This window comes from Molossus molossus, unplaced genomic scaffold (genome assembly GCF_014108415.1).
Source record: "Molossus molossus isolate mMolMol1 unplaced genomic scaffold, mMolMol1.p scaffold_m16_p_13, whole genome shotgun sequence".
In the NCBI taxonomy this organism is placed as follows: domain Eukaryota; kingdom Metazoa; phylum Chordata; class Mammalia; order Chiroptera; family Molossidae; genus Molossus; species Molossus molossus.
The window spans coordinates 2666037-2683354 of record NW_023425348.1 but is presented as its reverse complement, the minus strand read 5'-3'; the positions used below and the strand labels follow the sequence as shown (position 1 = coordinate 2683354).

At 36.5% G+C, this 17318-nt stretch overlaps 1 protein-coding gene across 5 annotated transcripts; it reads right to left on the bottom strand.

Moving 5' to 3' along the window:
- Positions 1–4010: 4010 nt before the first annotated feature.
- On the bottom strand, positions 4011–17068 carry LOC118628924 (caspase-12-like). Of its 5 annotated transcripts, XM_036259936.1 has the most exons (12): positions 16922–17068; positions 15562–15810; positions 13935–13994; positions 13694–13771; positions 13424–13501; positions 10288–10382; positions 9711–9884; positions 8692–8926; positions 8133–8279; positions 5185–5294; positions 4694–4813; positions 4011–4116 (listed from the first exon to the last, which is right to left on the bottom strand). In XM_036259936.1, exons 1-11 carry the CDS (start codon positions 16926–16928, stop codon positions 4715–4717), a joined length of 1332 nt encoding a protein of 443 aa, XP_036115829.1. In that variant the 5' UTR covers positions 16929–17068; the 3' UTR covers positions 4011–4116; positions 4694–4714. The 5 variants fall into 5 exon arrangements, with proteins under 5 accessions (XP_036115829.1, XP_036115831.1, XP_036115830.1 ...); XM_036259938.1 differs by lacking the exon at positions 13424–13501; XM_036259937.1 differs by lacking the exon at positions 13935–13994.
- Positions 17069–17318: the final 250 nt, after the last annotated feature.

Below are 17318 nucleotides of genomic sequence, written 5' to 3'. Positions count from 1 at the left end.
AATAATTATGTAGTGTGTGATAAAGTAATCAGTACTTTGGAAAAACAACGAAGCAGGGTCAGGATGTAGGGATTATCAGAGGCAGGACAGGGCATGGTTTATTTAGAGTGGTGAGAGAAAGCCTCACTGATAAGTGTTAACTTAGCAAAGACCCAAAGAAATGCAGCAGCAAGTCATGTAGATATGGGAATGGAAGAGGGGATTGTTTCAGACAGATGGGTTAAAGAATTCTGAAGTGAGAACATGCTTGTCAAGTAAGAGGAACGACTCTAATAGGGCTTGAAGTCAGGGAGACAGACCAGGAGCCAGTTCTTATAAGTTTATGGCAGCCGTATGCAGAACTTGTGGGTAAGAGCTTGTATATAATGACCAATAAACACAGGAAAGTATGCTTAACCAATTTATAAAGCAAGGAAAGAAAAGTTATATATGTTTATTTTGTTTGGGCCTGACAAAGTAATAAGACTGATTATGCATCATGTTGGTGAAATGTGAGAAAATAGGCCATATCATATTTTACTCATGGAAAGTACACATTTTGACAATTTTTTGAAAAACCGCTTCATCGGAATTTTAAATTTTAATATATTTGGCCTTGTCTTTTTAGATCTGAGAGTTTATTCCAATAATGTTGTCAGAGAAAAATTTAAAGACATATTTACTAGAAGATTTTTATTATAAAATTGTTTAAAATAACAAATTTAGAAATTACCTAAATTTAAAATACATTACAATAGATCTAGTAAATAGAACATCAAGCAGTCATTAATATGGAAACAATCTATGGCAGAGAGAGACATTTGAGACACTATATATATATATATATATATATATATATATATATATATTTCAGTTTCCTAATGGACACCCCAATTTTTTAGTTGGGCATGTGACAATATGCAGTAAACACTTCATTTCTCAGCTTCCCTTGCAGCTATGAGTTGTTTTGTGACTATGCTGCATTAATGACTTAAAGAAAGATGAAGTTCTGTGATATCAGTAGTTCAAATAGAAAGTTAATACTTTCTTTCTATTTACTCTATTCTATGTAAGAGCCCAAAATAGCATTCATCCCTCGGAGGGAGACAAACCAAAAAAAAAAAAACACACACACACACACACACACACACACACAAAAAAAATGTATATATACATTTTATTATAAAACAAAATCTATCTTAAATCAACAGGAAATATTACAGTTAGTTATGAAATTCTGTAGACCTTTTCATTAAAATAATAAAAGATGCCCGGTATCACTATTTTAATTGTTTTATTATATCTAGAAGTATATGATAACTATAGAACTTCATGAGTATGAAATAAAAGCTGTGAATATTGCCAAGGCGAGACAACTGTGATTTGCAGATGATAAAATTTTATATGTAGAATTTTTAAAAGAAAAACTTAGTGAAAAATTCTCTAGATTAGTGAGTGTTCAGTACAATTTCTGAATTAAGTTTATATATATTTAAGAACCAATAGTGCCTGCCATTTGTTTTTAACACTCATCTCAGTGATTAGTTGGAAACTTAGCAAAAGAAATTGTCATTCAAAATAGTAAGAAAATACAATTTGTCTAGGAATATCCACATCCAAAAATTTGAGGAAGATATATGAAGAAAAATATAAACATTTGCTTAAAGACAAAAAAAAAAAAAAGAATATGTGGCTTCATGATTACATAAAACATGGCTCTAGGTAACCAAATTTACATACTTACATCCCATTCAAACCCTATTCATGGTCAGAAAATGTATACCATCGTTCTAAAATTCACCTGGGAGCTTGTAGATAATAATTAAGGTGTGTGAATAAGAGAGGACTAGTGAAAATTATTCAACCACAGTGATTAAGACTATGATGTGGCATAGCCCTGGCAGTTAAATCAGTCCTGACAGTGAGGACTTCCACCACAAAGAGTTACCCATTATGTGACAGGTAGTGCGGCAGGAAGCCAGGACATACAAAGACCTTCACACCTGCTCTATATGAGTCAAGTGTTAGTGTACCCACTTTGTACCTGGAAACTGGTGTCAGAAAAATTAATTTATTTATTTTAAAATACCATAATTAGAATTTTATAGATGCCGGTTATAAAAGAAGAACTCATTTTACATTGGAGATGCTATTCAGAGAGAATAATTTGTTTACTTTCTAATTTCCAGACCACATTTCCAGACACCTGCCTACTTGTGCTCTAAGGGAATTGTAGATTACCTATTGTATGCTTACACCAAGGCTGTTGTTGTGTTTGGGGTTTTCTGAAGCTATTTTGAGTGGACTTTAAACCCATAGTCAAAAGATTCCCTAATATACACACCAAAATCTACTATCTTTATTTTATATCCTTCAAAAACCAATAGCCCTGAGCATAGTCTAAACTAATGGTGAAGACAGTTACAATTTGTAAAAAAAATGAAAATGATTCATGTAGTATATATTTCATATCCTTTGGGAAAAAAATCAATAATATCCTCAGTAATAAATCCCATAGTTTACAGCAACTAACTCACATACATTTTAGAGAAGGATAAAAAAATCTTCAAAACAATGATAAGAAATTATAGATAGAGTAGTATGTATTTAAGTTTGAAAAATAGAAACAAACAGAAAGAAACGTAAATGAATTACTAAAACTTTAAAGCTTTATATAATATCATACACAAAATTTATTATCAAACAACTAACTCAGAAATGCTTGCTAACATATGATCATGAACTAAAATGTAATTATACAGAATGTTTTTACACAAGTTAATAAGAAAAACACATAAAACATAATAAAATGAAAAGATAATCTGAATTAATAATTAACATAAAAAACTTGCTAGTGAAGATATTAAAAGTCCAATGAGCCCTGGCCGGTTTGGCTCAGCGGTTAGAGCGCCCGCCTGCGGTCCGGAGAGACCCGGGTTCGGTTCCCGCTAAGGGCATGTACCTTGGTTGCAGTTTGTCCCCGGCCCTGGTTGGTCGTGCGGGTGGCAGCCACTCGATGTGTCCCTTTCACATCGATGCTTCTCTCTCTCTCTCTTCCTCTCTCTCCCTCCCACTCTGTCTGTACAAAAAATGGAAAAATGTCCTCGGGTGAGGGGAAAAAAAAAAAAGTCCAATGATAACAACAAAAATATATGCCTATAAAACTGACTTTTTCATCTGTGATTTAGTAACTTTTTAAAAAAGAGACATCTAATTTCTTTGTCAGTCATCTTAGATTTCTAATATGCATAGAAGCAGGCATAACATTTTGAGAGTAAAAAGTATAAAAATATTTATGCTTTCATATAGAATTTCTACTCTTTGATATACAATTATAAGACAATGAATTTATACCTAGACAAAGTAAAAGAATAAAAATATTTATCATCATATAGTGTGTAGAAGATAAATATTGACAAGACATTAAACATAAATAAAAGTTTAAATATATATATACATATATATATATATATATATATATATACTATAATGCCTGATGCAATATCACAAAATCAAAAATAATATTTAGGGCATTTTTTATTGCTATTAGTGATGGTTGTCACAGAATTATAAAAGAAAATAGAAACAGAATTGTACAAAATTAAGGAACTTTATAAAAATAAGTTGATTTTATTATAAACAGAGTAACAAGAAGGTTAACAAGTATTTTTAAAGATTTTTTTTCCTTCTTTCTTTCATTTTTTTTGAAAGAAAAAAAATGGAGAGGAAAAGAGAAACATTATTGTGAGAATTACACATCTTTTGGCTGCCACTCAGCAAGGGTGTGTGCCCTGACCAGGAATTAAAAAGGGAATCTCTCCATGCCTGGACAAGGTTCAACCACCGAGCCACACTGGCCAGGGCAAGAAGTATTATTTCTTCATTAAAAATCTTTGTATGTTTCTTTATACTTAAAATTTGTATTTAAATGAGCATGCCACCTTTATGATAAATGAGAAAACAAGCGTATTTTAAAGGAATTTTATTGAGTATTAATTCAACAACAGTAAGACAGTGATTTTAGCCTGGTATTTGTAAAGGGTGGGCAGTTGAAGGTTTGGTATAAAAATATTCTCTATCAAAAAACTGATCTTTTAAAGTGGTAGATTCATAGAAACCATAATGCTTCCATTTGTCCTGGGAAAAACAGAAAGGAAACATTGCTATTAGTAACTAGAAGTAAGATATAAATAGAACTAATCTGTACTGTGAGATATATCTTTACAAAAGGGCTATGTATCTATCACACCCAAATAAGTAGCTCTGTACTAGGGCCTTACTGCCTCAGTGTAGATTCATAAGTAGTCAGTTGACACTCTGGTATAGCAGGCCTCATCACAGACAGAGTAGGGATGTGACTCAGCAAAATAGGCTTCTGGGGAAGGAAGCCAAGCACCAGCTGTGCATTCCATGTCCAATTATTTTGTTTTGTGCATGCATCGGAACTAAATATTTTCTACTCACTGAGTGGGTTTTTGAGAGATCTAAGGCCTGAAGAATTTTCTTTCTGGACTTAATCATTTCTTATGCATCATTACACTATTGTCAAATGCATATAAAACCAGGTTTTCCACAAGGGCCATTGCAAAAGGCAAATAAGGTGAGCCTTAGTGATAACTGGGAAGCAGCACTCTATCATTGTTCACTATTCTATCTAGACTTTATATATAGACTGAACAGGAAGCAGCCAAATCAGCTCCTTAGATACATTTACCTGAGATGATTCATATAAGTTTTAATTCCCAGGGAAGAGGTAGAAATACCGTGTCATGGACACTCTTTCAATCGTGGGCATCTGGGCCAGTACCTGTGGTGTCTCAAACGAACGTTGAACCTAAACTTGCAAAGAAAGCCTTTAGAGATTTTCTTAAAAGAAAATTTGAATGTTTCACTAAGAAGTGAGAAAATTTACAGTGTGTATTAAAGCTGTTGCCAGATGATATAAACAGAAGAAATGTGGGGTTTTTCCTTGGATATAGTATATACACGAGGGAACCAGCACCATCAAAAGCATTCCCAGAATGAGCAAGGCTATCAGAATCAGAGAAACTCATTCTGTGTAGTACTTTAGAAAACTTCTTGAAATAATCATGGAGTACAGGAAGGAGCATCAAGAGGACTTAAGGCTTTAGGATTCCTGAAAACATTTTGCAAATGGTTCTACAACCACAGGGGCATAGGTTCAAAGGAAAAGAAGATCCCTACCTTTCGAAAAATCTCTTCCAAATGATGACACCAAGAATATTCTTTGAAGTTGTAGATAATTTGGGAAATGAAGAGAGAGCCGTTTGTGCTCATTCTCCAAGAACTATTATCTGCAAATAAAAAGTATAAACATATTGGGGGATGCGGCCTTTGTTGAAGTGTGAAAACTACTAGGGCCATGGCTTTTGGACAAAGTTTGGTGTTGATGCTTTGGAGGAGAGAGGCAGGCCAGATCTGGATAAAGCTGGGACCACAGGTTTTCATAGCAGCCCAAACAAAACCATCATGGACCTTCCATCATAAATCCCCTTTACTTTCTTAGTAGCAGGGTCAAAGTTATGGCCCTTGGGATTGCAAGTAGTCAAAATGAACATAAATCCTGTCAGCACTTACTACATAAGAGAAAAAATAATCCAGCTCTTGGCATTCTTTGATTCTGGGTCTTCTCTTCTTCCATACTCTTCCTTAACATACATGTTTTATGCTTATAGTTTTGTTGTATAAATATGTTTTAAATTTCTTCTCTTTAACATTTAATGTGATCAAATCTCCTCTGTCATAAAAAAGCAAATATTCTGCTCGTCACTTTATCTTCAGCTACCTTCCTATTTCTTTTTCTTTTAGAAGTGCAATTTCTCAAATATCTCTACTTAACATCTTTATTTTCTCCTAGCCTGCTCACTCCTGTCTGGCTTCTTCCTCCTACCCTATATGTACCAAATGACTTTCTGAAAGTCACCCGTGTCCTCCAAATCATTAAATCCAATGGTAACCCATTGGGCCTCACCTTTACCTGATCTCTCATTCACATCAGAAACTATTGGTAACTCCAAAAGATTCTTTCTTGGTAACTCTCAAAACACATTCTCCTAGTTTTCTTTTTTATTCTCTGACCGTACCTTCTGAGTCTAATTTGATGACTAATACTTCTATCTCTGATCTTAAACTCTAGAGTTCTTCAAGCCTCAGATGTATGATCTGTTCTTTGTTTTTAGATAATTTCACCTATTTTTAGAATGTTAAATATCAACCTTAAGCAAGCATGTCCCAAAATTCTAACACAGATCACTCCTCTGGAAAATAGAGGTATGTAACTCTTCACTCTTCATTTTATCTTGAAATATGCCAAAGGCATCTCAAACTTTCTTTCAGGATTCCCATTTTAATACATGTACTATACTCATCTACTTGCAATGTTGAGTCATTGCTATCATCCTTCTTCTTTACCTGTTATAGTCACTAAACCACCAGGTCATATTAATTGTATCTACTAGTTATTAATTTTATCTACTAGTTATTTTTTTGAATCCAACAATTTACCTCATTCCAAGCTATCACTATCATTTGTTAATACTCAATAGCATTTTAACCTGCCCCCCATCTCTGCTCTTACCAGACTGCAATCCTTTTCCCCCAAACCCCCACAGTGATCATTTTAAAATAAAAATATCATTTTCTTGCTTAAATTTCACAAAATTTTCTATTACTGTTAGTATAAAGTAATATTAATAATAAAGCATATTAGTATAAAAGACAAAATGCTTTGCTGAAATATGAGGCTCCTGCCTACCTCTCCAACCTGCCTTTTGGTAACTCTTCCCTGGCTCCATGCCCCAGCTTCACTCGCCCCATTTCCCAAGCTCCTTTCTTTCTCAGATCCCTGTGTACTACTTTATCTGTCTGGTATGTTCCTCTCTTACTCTTGATGTGGTAACTCATTCATCCTTCAAATGTGAGAACATATTTTTCTTTAAAGCACTATCACAGTTGGTGATAATTATTTATTTCTATTATATGTATATTCCCCTTCCGAATTAATTTCTGCCTCTCTGGTCTGACCATACTCTTTGAAAAGTCCAGTAACCACGTCTGCTACAGTTGTACATTCTACGTCCTGCACCCAGCCCAACCTTAGCACATAATTATATGTATAAAAAATAAATGCGAGATTAGATTTTATTTTCTCAACTAAATTAAACAATCACTAAGAGTATGTGTCAAGCCATATATGACTTTTTAAATTACCTTTTAAAGCAAAAAGTATAGAGCTCTTCTTTTAAATATATATTCTCCAATATATATAAAGTAAGGTGAAGTAGAACTATTCCAGATGTGCAGTGGCCTTCATGGCTTTGTCCCTACTTCCCCAGGCTAGACTCAGAGGATCCTCTAGGCTAGGTCCTTGCTACTCATTCATGGTCATGGACCAGGAGCACTGACGTCACCATGGAAATTTTCTGAAAGGTAGAACTACTGAATCAGAAATCTACATTTTCATGAGATTCCCAAGTGATTTCTATGCACATTAAAGTCCTCAATTACTACACTAGAGCACTCAAAACTGTGATTTTGTAAACTGGGTTCTAAAAATTGCCCTTATTATCTAAATGGTTACTAAAACAATGTTGTATATGACTGTTATATCAGAAATATCTTTTACTTCTACCTTCTACTCTTCCACTCTGACTTTCCTACCAAAAAAAGCTTTTCAGTCATTGGCTGAATTATCCTGAAGGCAGGCACATGAATGTTAATGAATTTCCTAAGACTAGATTCAAATAATAGGTCAAGAGGTTCTTGGGTATGTGGAACAAGCATTCCAGTTTTCCTCATTGGCTCGTTTAATTGCTAGTGGATGATCAGGTGGACCAAACCATGAGAAGATGATGCATTTCTGTGCCATGAGTATATTTTTAAAAATCTCCTACTTTATTTATAGACTATTTTAAATCTGGATCCTCTCTCAACTCCTGTTTTGTCTGAAAGTTTCCTCCAAAATCAAGACATATAACTTTCTAGTTATGAAAATTTCAGTATAAGTCTCTCTTTTACCTAAATATCCCATTAGAGAGGACATGTTCGTATATTAGTGATAAGATGTGATCATAGCCTAGCCTGTAATCGAGGAACTGACAGACTGAGAAATTATTCTCTCCGGAGCCACTTACGTGGAGTTGAAGATTTGAAAGCAATGAAATCCTTCTCCACGTGGGTCTTTGTAACAGCATCACTCCAGATGTAACACTGAGAAGTGGGGTCATATCTACATGCAGGGGCTTTTTTCGTGTCAGTCACCCAAACGACCCCATCACCTCCTAAAAGAGACATCCATGTCATATGAAAGATATCATATTCAAACATGTACACAGACACACAAACACAATCATTTTTTTACCTTTATCCCTTTACTTCAATACCTCTTAATATAGCATTTATTAAAACTGAAAGTATCTTAGTGCTGGAAAAACGACCTCACTGATGTGAACCATACAGAGCCCACTTAAGTTAAAATAAACTTGTTGACCATCTAGTCTCAAATGATAGGGATATTCCTAAATAATCTAGGTGCTAATTATTTCTTTAGGAATAATACAGACTTAACACACTTTCTGGACTGGGACTATGAGTAGTACTACAATGTTATTTTATCTCCCTCCAGGCTAGGCTACATCAGGCTAATAGAATAAAGGTAAGGCCACTCCTTGGGTTCCTCCAACTCAGACTCACCGCCTCTGCAGGCCTGCATGATGATAACCTTGGGTTTGTCTCTTAGACTCTGGCAGTTACGGTTGTTGAAAATTTGGAAGATTGTATCATCACGCAGTATGTCTGGCTCTTGTTCTGTGTGCTTTGTCCCACAGATTCCCTCTAGGACACCATGTGACATGAACACCAAGACTGTACTGTCCGAGGATTTGTGCTCTTGGCGGGCAGCAAACTGCCATAGCACTGCTTCCATTTCCTGAGAGAGACCCCAGAATTACTATGAGGGAACTCAAATAGTAGATGGAGTTAACAGTTTGTACTCAAATAGTAGATGGAGTTAACAAAAAGGTACAGGCACCAAGGAATAGGGTGATTGGTACTTTGGAAGATGCCAGGAAATGAAGTATAATGAGGGGTAAGTGACATGACTAGTCTCCAGTAGAAAGGATTAGCTTCATCTGTTTTATATGTTGGAGTTCCTGTTAGTTTTCATTCAAAAAGAGAAAGAATCTTCTATTGACAAAAATTATGAACAACTTAACAAATTTCTTCATTATGGAACAGCAGAAAGTTAAGTTTAAAATAGTTTGTTTAAGGTCACCAAAGATATTTTAGGCAGAGCCAGAATCAAAACTTTCTGTGTGTGTATGTCTGTAAACTTTTTTTTTTTTTTTTTTTACTATATACCTGGTTTTACATTTAGATACATGGCGTTGAACTTATAAAAGTCTCCTAAGCTCATTCTGTAGGTATTAGGCAATTTTAGGGCCCAGATCTTTTGTCTCACTCATTCTATCAAGTAATAGATGTCTCTCAGATTGAGACCTTTAGAAAAATCCACCATTTGTAGTGAGATGCTACTACACAGAAGTGCTCTAAATCCTTGATATGAGACTGCATTGGAGGAGACAGAAATCCAGGTGACCCTATGCTGAAGCAAATATAATTCCTATGACACATTTTGTCCTTATAGCTGCTGAAGAAGAAGTTCAAAACTGTTTAGGATGTAGGAAGCTGGTCTCACTCTCCTGAGTCATTACCGAAGCTGTAAGATTCTCTTCTACAATCACTGAGTATCCAAGGTTTCCAAGCAGGTCTTGCATCCCCAAAAGGTCAACTTCAGAACCATATCGGTTACAAAGATAATCAAATTCTTTGTTGTGGATGATGAGGGCCAGGCGCGTTCTGTTCTCTTTCTCCATCACTGGATATATCTGTAGTTAACAGACACAGAGTGAGTTGCCACAGGCCTCTCTTTTTTGCCTCCAAAGTCCATACAAAACAGGCCTTTACAATTATAGAATGAATGGCTGGAGGAATTGGGAATGGAAGTATGTCCTCAGGAGGAAAGAACCAGGACCACAGGCTGAAACATGTAGTAGGAACTTGGCACATGTTAGGTGGTGGGTAGGAGTTCACAGTGCGTTCCAGGATGGGATGGAAGAGACAGAAAATCTAATGTAAGGAACACTTAATCAGATAACATGATTAGATAACATCCTATGGCTTTTGGCTTGATCTTAAGGCATTTATAATAAGAACTAAAATTCTCAGCATGTCCCCAGGATCTTGTTTGAGTGGGCAAATCATGTGTCTCCCTATTCCAAAGCAAAATACCTCATCTGCCCTTCTTGTCTTTAGTCTGTGGAAATGATCAGGAGGACAAAGCTTCAACTTATGAATGGGTTGGGAAGCCTGGGTTTCCTGAGAAGCTAAAAGAGAATACATACATACATACATACGTACATACATACATACATAAACAAAAATCTCGTTAAGCAATAAATAATATCTACTGCTTTGCAATCATGCAGCTCCTTAGAATGGGCTCCCATTCTTTGGAAACGCCTACTGCCATCCCACCAAAAAGCTTAATATAATAAAAAATATTTTATATTTAAAATGACTTAAACAAAAACTTGAATATTCCCCTTATTTTCTTTCTGACTCTTACTGACCCCACCAGATATTTCTGTTTTTGTTAGTAGTCACAGCATTGACTAATTTTTCAAACCCAACACATTACACTCACATAAACATAGTATCTAAGATTTGGATGGAAGCCTAATGTTTATTTAGCCCAGTCAAGTCATTATTCAGATATTTAAATGCCACTTACAATAACCCTACTTTATTATTATCACTCTGAACTATCTCTACTAACAGAGAACTTAAAACTTTCTAAAGCATTTGAACATTTCTGAATATGATAAAGTGTGAACCTTTTACATATAGGTATGTATTTCCCACACTGGGAACAACAACAACAAAAGTGTAATTCCTTTCCCTGTGAAAGCGCATAGATTCCTCCATGCCTTCAATATATCTCCCCATACTTTTATATAAATGCCCCAAATAAACAATTATTGTATTTTGTCTTAATTTTGTGTTTATTGTACTGTAAGCTTAATTAGGACAGGGAAGGTGTCTTTAATCTTTGTATTTCCAGTACCTAGCAAGATAATCTGGCACACATTAATGATATCTGGCACGGTTTCTAACAGCTCCTTAATGAATAATTATCTTCAACTTGAAAATAGCTGCCAAGTATCTCCTGGTTGTTAGATTTTCCTTAGGACAACAAGCCTGTATTCCTTTTGATATTTTTTTTACATGAAAATGATTTCGTCTTTTAAGCTACAAATCTATCAGTTTATCTCCATCTCTACCCACCTACTCTATTTTTCTTCCTATTACAAAGAAAGACAAGTATTGCCTCCTCTGAGGGAGATACTTCTACTTGGGCTCTGAGTTCCAGTCCTTCTCACCCACAAAGACTTGACTCAGATATTTAGTGAGCTGTGCCTTCTGCATCTGCCATTTCTCTCATTCTTCCAGTTGTGCTTTTCCCATTGACATATTAGCATGACTTCGTGTCAAGTTATCCTTCCCTTGACCCAATTTTTCCTCCAACTACTGTAGTCCCATTTCTCTGCTCCACTGTTCAGCACAGTTTCTTAAAGTCTCACTATTTTTATTATTTCAACTCATTTATTTCCCTCCTGGATGCCAAATAAACTGGTTACTATTTTCACCACTTATATAAAGTACTTGTTACCAAGGTTACCAATGACTGCGTCTTCCTTTCTTAGCATTTAACATAGTTGCACACATCTTGTTTTTAAAAAATGTTTTCTAGGCTTCTGTGATGCTGTATTGTCCAGCATTCTTTCAAAATCTGTTCTCACTGATAATTCTTTCTCTTCCACCATATGTCCAAGAGTTCCAAGAGTTGGGTTGCTCTGTGTTGGAACCTCTGTTATTCTCTATCGACATTTCTCCCCAGGTGGCCTCTTTCATTCCCATCATCTACAATTCTATTTACATGCTGATGAATTCCAGAATGTATTCCCCTTCCTGATTCCTCTGTGAAATCTTCCTGTTTGTTCAACATCTACACTTGGATGTAGCACATGTTTCAAATTAAACACATGCAAAGGATTCCTGATATTTGTCTACTTCACAAATCTGTTTCTCCTGACTTTACTCGGAATCACAAGTTTTCTCTCTCAGTAATTGGTACCTAGTTGCCAAGCCAATAAACCTAGAATCAACCATGATTCCTTCATTTCTTTTACTAACCCATGCCCAATTCATCTATAGTTTTTGTTGATTCTACCTCCAAAATAGATCCCGAATTTAACTCCTTGCTGTCATCTATATTACTGCAACTCTAATCTAAAAGCTATTATTTCTTAACTTAAACATACAAACAGCTTTCAACTAGCTTTTCTGACTCTATGCTTGTTTATTCCTCCTCTGCTTAAAAACTCCTTGAAGGTTTTGTATTGCAAATAAAACCCAAATCTTTTTCCACTCTCTAAAAAGGTCCAAATGGCATGGCAATGACATGCTGACACTTTAGCAGCTCCTCCTACTACGTTCCCACTAATTTCCAATTCTCCAGCCAGACTGGCCTGTTCTATAACAAAACCATTCCAGACTCAGCCCTTGCTCTTGTCTTCCCTTTCCATGGGATGCTTTTGCTTCAGAATTTGGCACAACTATTGTTCAGGTATGTACTGAAATAGCACCTCAGACGTGTTCTTGTAACTATCCACCCTGGCTCATGTATGTCTCATCCACCCCAACAAAAACATCTTTCTATGGCCTTAATCCTCTTTTTTCTTGTATATTTCCTGAAATTATATTATTTAGTTTTCACATGTTTATTATATATCTGACCTCACTACATTGTAAACTCCATGAAAGCAAGATCTTTATATTGCTTATTGCTATAAACCTAGTAATTAGAATAGTATACTGTAGGTTTTCAATGAATATATGCATATATTTTATATGTGAATGGTTATAACAATGAATAAAGGTTACAAAGTTTTATTCCTTCATTCGCCCGGATCTTCTGAAGATATGGTGCTCACTGCTCCCTTTCTAGACACTGTATTTCTTTAATGTGGTCCAATAATTCATTGGTTTCTTTGGTGAGCATATAGTATATGTGATTCATACTGTTTTTTTTTTAATGCACTTTTATTAACCACATCCTTATTCTGTTTTGTGTAGTTGGTAGGTGTTTATATCGTAGACATTTTGTGAATTCCTTTAAGGATGTTATTAATCTCATTTAAAAATATGAACCTCAGAAAAGCCGATCTATATCTGGTTAGTCAGTGGCAGATGGGCTTAATGTATACATTTCTTGGGTTTTACTTCACCTCTCCTTCCACTACACCACAAGACCTTTCTAATTTGCCTTAGCTCAAATAGTGTCATTATGTGTCAATGCTATTACCTGTCGGAGGTAGAACCAATGCCTGGAACAATCCAGCATGCTCCTCGGTTTCATTATCTTCATTTTTACTTCCAGATTCTTAAATTAAAGAGCAGGTACACATGTGCAATCCTACTTTGAGGAACTTTGTTAGGGGCAGAAGGGAGAATTACCTGGTTTCCTGAACCTAAATTCAGTGGTCTTTTCACTCTAACTTAGGGCCCCTGTACAGCTGCCTATCCCAAGTGATGTATAAAGCTCCCACGAGCCGCTGGGTTTTGCTGCAGTTACCTGATGGAGGGAGTGCCAATGCCTGGCCTGATCCAGATTTTTTCTTATCTCCATTTTCTTCACTTTCCTTTTCAGATTCTGAGGTGGAATGAAGAAAAAGTTAAGTATCAGGGCTCTACTCTGAAGGTTATTTCCAAAAATGCAAATTGACCGAGAACACAGGTTTCCTAACACTGTACCAGAATACATTCTGACCACGTGAGGAGTTTTCGCCTGTGATGTGAGATTTGGAGGCAGTTACCTGTTAAGGAAGAAGAGTCACTATTCCCAGATTCATCATTCTCATTTTCAGAATGAGATTCTGAAATTAAAAAAATATATTTATTTATTTATTTACCTATTTATTTGTTAGCAGGAGTATGTTTCTACGACCTGCACACTTCAAACTCTCTCCCTTGCAGTGACAAGGAAATGGCTAAGTTTAGGATGGGTCTGCCGTTTGAAGTGTGGGAATTTGGCTCATTCTCTCAACTCCAGGTTTGTTTTAGAGAACTGCATCTGAAGAAGGAGGCCGAGTTTCCATGAAATGAGGAAGAGCTCATTATCTTCCTGTTTTTATAATACAAGGAATAATTAAATTCTTTAATCGAGGCTTTTCTGCAATGGCATTTTTCATTCTGAGGAAGAAGAAAATACATCTCTGCAAAAATTTGTCTTTCAACAGCAACAAAATAATCCCTGAGGGATGTTGCAAGGATTTTGAATGTGCCCATGTATATGTTTACATTAGAGTAGGGGTCAGCAAACTATGGTCTGTGCATCCAACTCAGGCTAACACCTATTTGTATAACTAAAATTTTATTGGAACACACCTACATTCACTATGTACTGATTATATAATGCTGATTTCATGCTACAACAGCAGATTTGAGTCATTGTGACAGAGACCATATGGTCCAAAAAGCTTAAAATACTATCTGTCCCTTGAAAGAAGTGTGGCCAACCCATGTTCTAGAGAGAAAAACACATTTATGTCTTACCCTCCAATTGCCCATGTCCTCCTTTAACAAGGAGAAATATAGGTTCCTAGAGATGTATCTGTTGGGATAAGTCATTGCTATGTAGAAGATGGTGGTTGTGTTTGTTTTTTTTTTCTATTGAATTATTCTATATCTGGGAATGACTCTAAAGTCCGCAGTGTATGGCCAGAATAGCACAGATTAGCTAAAAATGCTCTTTAAATTTAATACAACTCACCCTGGCCAGTTTGACTCAGCAGTTGGAACATCGGCCCGCAGACCACAGAGTCCTGGGTTCGGTTCCGCTAAGGGCACGTACCTCGGTTGCAGTTTGTCCCTGGCCCGGTAAGGGGTCGTGTGGGTGGCAGCCACTGGATGTGTCTCTCTCACATTGATGTTTTTCTCTCTCTTTTCCTCCCTTTTTCCCTCCTGCTTTATCTGAAGATAACTGCAAAAATGTCCTCGTGTGAGGATAAAAAAAAAATTTAATATGACTCCAAAACTGCTTATTCATTTAACAAATATTTATTCAGCACCAATCAGGTGCCATTTGTATGCAGTTGGGATATATGCCTGAACAAAGCCTACAGAGATACATGCTCCATGGAGCTTACATTTTAGCAGGGAGAGATATAATATCACAAATAAGTAAATGTTATGGAATGATTGAAGGTGACAGTTGCTAAAGAAAAAATAAAATGTGCATCATTGTAAAGTGATTGGGGATGTTGAAACAGGCATGGGAGTAAACCCACGCATTTTGAAGTATTAGATATAAAAGTCAGGCAAAGAATTTACTACAGATGTGGTTAGTTCATTGTCCACATGCAAACAGAAATAAGAAGACAAAAATGGCATAAAGACAGTGAACAAAGATCTAGTACTAGCCCTTTGGCCCTAAATACTCACTTAAGCTCAGTAATTTCGTCTTGTTGAAGAGATTGTCCATTAATATTTCGCCTGTCATTTGAGTTTTCTCAGTGAAATCATCAAGTAGGCTTTCAGTCCTTTTCACGATGATGCCTACTCCTTCTCCTATTTTTTGTAACTCATCCCTGTTTAACACATTCTTTTCCGTCAAATCATCAATAATGCCATCGATCACGTTTTTGGCAAATGACTTCACCATGTTGATGGGATCTTCCTTCTGTCTCTTCTCTGTGAAAATAATAGGATTTTCAATGTAGAGAGAACCTTCCATAGGTCCTAGGCCAGTGGTTTTCAGATTTTAATGGGCCAGAGAATCTCCTGAAAAGCTTGACAAACAAGAACTATCTGCAGCCCATTCACAAAAATTCTAATTTGATGGACCCTGGCCCTGGGGGCCTCAGCAGATTAGAGCGTCCTCCCGATACACCAAGCTTGCAGTCTCCATCCCCATTCAGGGCACATACCAGAATCAACCAATGAGTGAATAAATAAGTGGAACAACAAATCAATGTGTCTCTCCCCCTCTCTCTCGCCCTCTCAAAAACAAAACAAACAAACAAACAAAAACTGATTTGATAGATCAGAGTGGATCTATCAAATTTTCATTTCATTTCTGTCAATTTTCATTTCTAACAATTCTTGAGGTGATGCGGAAGACCACACTTAAAATAACACCTGTCTTGTTCAAGCCTGTTTATAGATGAGGAAACTGAGGTTCAGAGACTTGAAGCAACTTCACTGAGCAGGTTAATAATGATATCTGACTCAGTTCAGTTTTCGTATCACCCATCATCTCTTCACTTCCTGACATATATATCAATGCTTAATTAAAAACCATGCTACATTCAAATCATATAGCAGCAAAGCATAAACATTACACCTATAAAAGAATGCATTTGGCTTTCATGAGCGAGGCTGAGGGCCACTCTGCCTGCAGAGTGGGTTCGTTTGCCCCAGAAGGGAAGGTCACGAGAGAGCCAAGTGCGGAGGAAAGGCACTGCCTCTGGTCCCCAGCAGGGCCTCCACCAAAACCAGGGAACACGTCAAATGGGTGGGAATTCTAGGTCAGTGTGAGTCCAAAGAAAAGCCTAAAATCACAGGAAAGGTTTAAGACTATAGGTCCAGAGTTTTAACATTTTTCCCTTTTTTCCCCAAGAAGCTGTAACTATTAACTAAAATACTTTGTGTGTTTGCATAGTCATTACTAAACCCCAAGCTCCCATCACCCACGTCCCAGAATAACACAAGTTTATCTGGTGAGTGCTCCTCCCCCACCTCCTCCTGAGAAGTAAGCCCCCAAAACATAGCTGTAGACAATGGACAGACTGGAGCCACTCACCAGCCATTGCTGCTGGGCTCCCTGGGCAGAAAGAGTAACGAAAATGAAAGCAAATTCCTTCCCTGTTTCAGTGACTCTTGTGCTTGATTGCCTAAACAGGAAAGTGCGGCTTCTCAGATCCTCCTTTTCTTTGCCAGGATGAAATTGGACTCCTCTGATTTGTAGCTTCTTCCTTCGGAATGCAGAAAAAACCTGTCTTTTTAGTTTGCTATAACAAAGTCAGCATAATGAAATACACACAGGCGCACGCAGTTTCTGCTCTGTTTTCCAGTCTATTTTTAACACAGTTAATAAATCAAATTGACCCGTACTTGTCTCTGTGCCACCCCTTAGCCACTGAATGGGAGGGAGAACCACTTGACCGAGCCTGTTCAACCCTGGAGTCAATGTGAACAGC